A 3,836-nucleotide genomic window follows, 5' to 3' on the forward strand; every position below is an offset into this window, starting at 1 on the left:
AGCAATCTTCAGTCGAGTGAAAATTTCACTGCAGAAAAAAATTCAATATTTAATGATGTGCTATTTTCTTAAACACAGGTCGTTTTCTAGGAAACTGTAAAATCTGATATTAAAAAGTCTCTGACAGTCAAAATGCTTATTTTTACATTTATCAGGTATTATAAGTGTATTATAACCAATTATCACGGCTCATGATCACAATATAGTTTTGCACGATGAATACATATAATTGTTTTTAAAAAGGTTATATATTTACTTTCATAGTATATTATATAATGCAATTTGTAACATTTGCCAACAACATTACTGTCTTTAGTATTTGACTTTGATACACACGACCAACCGAAAAAAACACCAAGAATTACATACCAGTAAGATTAAACACCCACCTATACCGACACTAGAACATGTATGCACGTCGGCATGAGTGTTGTTGAACAGCTTGATATCACGTATTTTAAAACTGTCTTGCGAAAAACGAACGGCAAAATGCGATATAGAGAAACACCAAAGGGGGTATTAATCATTCCTTCTAACCACGTCTATTCACTGTCACTTTCTTAAGTATTTTCATTTTTGACATGGTTATATACCTATTTATCATTAAGTCGTTCAAATAATGATGTGTACAGACATATTCTTTTGAAGCCTTGTCGCCAGGACCGACCATATGACAATTTCTTGAGAAAGCGGTCTACATGGGATTAATTGAAGATGAAACCACTGAACAGAAGCAACAGATCACCTTTTTGTAGGCTCGACGGAAATCTTTATTTCCGGCATACAGTATGGGATTTAGGGCCGAATTAGCAAAGCCTATAGCGACAGTTACTGATAATGTACGCTCAAAGTCCAACGGACATTCGACGCAAGCCCCGGCTACTGCCAGGGTTGTGAAGAACGGGGCCCACATGGTGAAAAAAGCTGCGATGACAAGTCCAACTGTCTTGACTGCTTTCAGTTCTGTCTTGCTCACTCGTCGTATCCCGCCTTGAACACTCACCTGTGGTTGATTGTGTCCGGTGGCACGCGTTGTGTTGATCTTTTTAGATCTTCCACTCTTCTGCTCTTCGTTAGATTTCTTTGATGTACCGGTTTCGGCTGATGATGTCTTCTCTTGGTGAGTAGGTACCGCACGGTGTTGGTTGGAATCCAGTCGATTGTTTGCTGAATCTTCATTGAACAATGGGTCCATCTTCATCTTCACCGGTCCCTCTTCCTCGGCAAACTTGCCTTCTATTTCGCGCGTAATTTCGACTTCCTCAATAGCAAGGGTGTCTTGGCCATCCGTGCGATCGTTAGAAGTTGTTGGTTCATTGTGTTGAAGACGCCCACGAGGGACTTGGGATTCTATTTTCTTCAACTGATCTCGGATAACCCGAAGTATATGAAATCCGCAGCGAATGATTATTATGCCAGGGATGAAAATGTAAAATATCGCAGTTGAGAGTACATACGTCGGCTGGATAGGATAGCATAATGGTGGGTAGACGTTAGCCCATGCCTTTTCGTCATGAATTTCGTTCAAGCGAGTGGTCGTTGCGATACCAGAATAAAGAAAAGTACCGACCCATGTGCTCACTACAACGATTCTTGCCCTTTGCTCGGTAACAAGCTGGTGGTATCGCAGTGGGTGTATCAAAAAGATGTATTTGTCCAGAGTGACGAGCATCACTCCGTACGCAGAGGTCGCTGACAGTCCGACATGAAACACTATGTTAAAGTTGCAAAGAGCTTCACCAAAAGCCCATCCTCCCGCGACGTGTGCTGCTGCCATCAAAGGTAATGGAACGAGACCGCAAAGCATGTCCGCGAATGCTAAGTTAACGATGAAGATGTTTGACACTTTTTCTCTGAGCTTTCTCATTGATAAGTATGAAGTGATCACGACGGTATTTTCCGAGACGATGATGCATGTTATCGCTATTTCAAAGAAAAGTAGACCAACATGGCCCTCCATCGAGGACTGTTCGATGTAGGTATCATTTGATACGTTGTACGCCATTGGTTGAAAATAGGCAATATTTCCCTATGTTGCTTTGTTGTGGACAGCTTATGAAGTGTTCGTACTTGAATTTAGAGGACCGATTGACCGAACCGTCAAAATCTACGTATTCAGAATGTTTGAAGTGTGAACAAAATACTCTTGCTGGATTCTAAAAAAAAGCTGTTATGTGTTATTGTAAACTGTGATGACTGTACTTGATTGTAGCCGTCTTGTTCGCGTATTCTGTCAATCGCCAATGCACTAATGTGAGTCAGCTTTACGTAGATTTTGTCGGAGAACTGGAGCTACTCGATAAGATATACCGCCGTTCGCTGGCTGGATCTATCTGCGGATAAATTCAATGAATATATGTATTTATCTTTGATAGAACCTATTATAGTTAGTTTTTTGTGTCCTTCACTACTATCCATATCCCTCGTTCATTGGTTTGCATAGAAAATGGCCCTGCCTGGTATCTGCGGATTGGCGGAGCCGTCATCACTATGCCTGTCAGTTACTTCACATAATGCAATGTGGAGCAATGCTTCAGAGTGACAATACAACCGTCTTGTTAGAACGTTTTCTGTTTTGAGATGCAATGAAAATTCGCGATTTTTAATTTAAATGATAAATTCACAGGCTCCAAATTATAACGTTCTTGCTAGGGTTGGGTGTTACAAAATATCCGTTAATAATAAATCTCTAGAAACAATTAACTTATGTTAACCATCGATGATAAATGGAGAGAAAAATATTTATCAAGTGAGAAAAACCCAGAAAGGTAATTATTCAATCCAATCGATTAATTGCGGGGTGCTCATTGGCCGAGAAACTGACATCTAATTAAGCCTCAGAATGCTTTTAAAAGAAGCCCAATCTCTGTATGCTGAGGTTATTTGCCGCCTTTTCGCTTCATTTGCATAATTTACAGGTGGGTCAAAACGCAGGGATCACCTTTACAGTAGCAGTCAACACCTGTACTGAAGGAAAGGCATTTCTGAGGTTGTAATTTCTCCACGGCCTTTGAAATCAAGTGCAAGAGCCACAGCTCCGTTCAAAGACAGAAACAGTTACTTGCATGAAGATATAATTCAAGCAACTGCAATATAACCCTCCTTAGTCGCAAACATATGATTTCCTGCCTCCCGACCACACTCTACCAAGTTTTGCACATGCTGTTGCTACCCAGTTCCTATTAACTTTGGTCACCAATCAAGTCTTGCAAAATACGGAAAATAGAGCTTTTTCTGTGACCGATTTAACAAAAACCAGCCGCATTTGCCGACAGACTCCCTCTGATATGCCAAAAACGATAATTATCCACGAATCGATGAAAACTTTGCTAAACTCTAATGAAAATCTTAAAGTCTGACGACGAAAAGTTTAGTGCCACGGTGAACAGCTTTGCTATCTATGTCTAGCTCCTTTACGGGTGTTACACTGCCTTTTACGTTCCGCGTTGCCTTCGCTGTCTTATTCTTAAATTTAATAATACTCTCATAATGGTTTCATTTTATCCAAATTTATCCTTGGAAAATCGCCATGTCACAGATTCTAGAGCAGCACGTTCTTTAGCCCAAAGACCACAGGGCTTGAAGAACATTCTTTGTGTAGACCTGTTACTTTGTTCCGTAGGATTCCTTTAAATTTCTCGGCCTAATTATGAATTGACTGCTTGCAAGCAAGTACTTAGTATTTATCACGTGCATATTGCACTACGGGGCAAAAAGTTGCATACATTTGCAGTTAATATGACATGTAATTATTTCTTCGATTGCCGTGTGCCAATACCCTTCACACATTGGCTTGTGGTTTTGACAAACGACTAGATAATTCTAGAAATCGACTT

General features: G+C 40.3%; 1 protein-coding gene across 1 annotated transcript; it reads right to left on the minus strand.

Annotated features, from left to right (window-relative positions):
• Nucleotides 1-337: 337 nt before the first annotated feature.
• Nucleotides 338-2,005, minus strand: LOC139128941 (probable G-protein coupled receptor No9). The gene has a single exon (XM_070694632.1). The coding sequence runs from the start codon at nt 2,003-2,005 to the stop codon at nt 695-697; it is 1,311 nt and encodes a 436-aa protein (XP_070550733.1). The 3' UTR covers nt 338-694.
• Nucleotides 2,006-3,836: the final 1,831 nt, after the last annotated feature.

Source organism: Ptychodera flava, unplaced genomic scaffold (genome assembly GCF_041260155.1).
Source record: "Ptychodera flava strain L36383 unplaced genomic scaffold, AS_Pfla_20210202 Scaffold_79__1_contigs__length_559180_pilon, whole genome shotgun sequence".
In the NCBI taxonomy this organism is placed as follows: domain Eukaryota; kingdom Metazoa; phylum Hemichordata; class Enteropneusta; family Ptychoderidae; genus Ptychodera; species Ptychodera flava.

Excerpts from the sequence above, each read along its gene's own strand:
- LOC139128941 (XM_070694632.1), bottom strand. The coding sequence starts at position 2,005 with ATGGCGTACAACGTATCAAATGATACCTACATCGAACAGTCCTCGATG.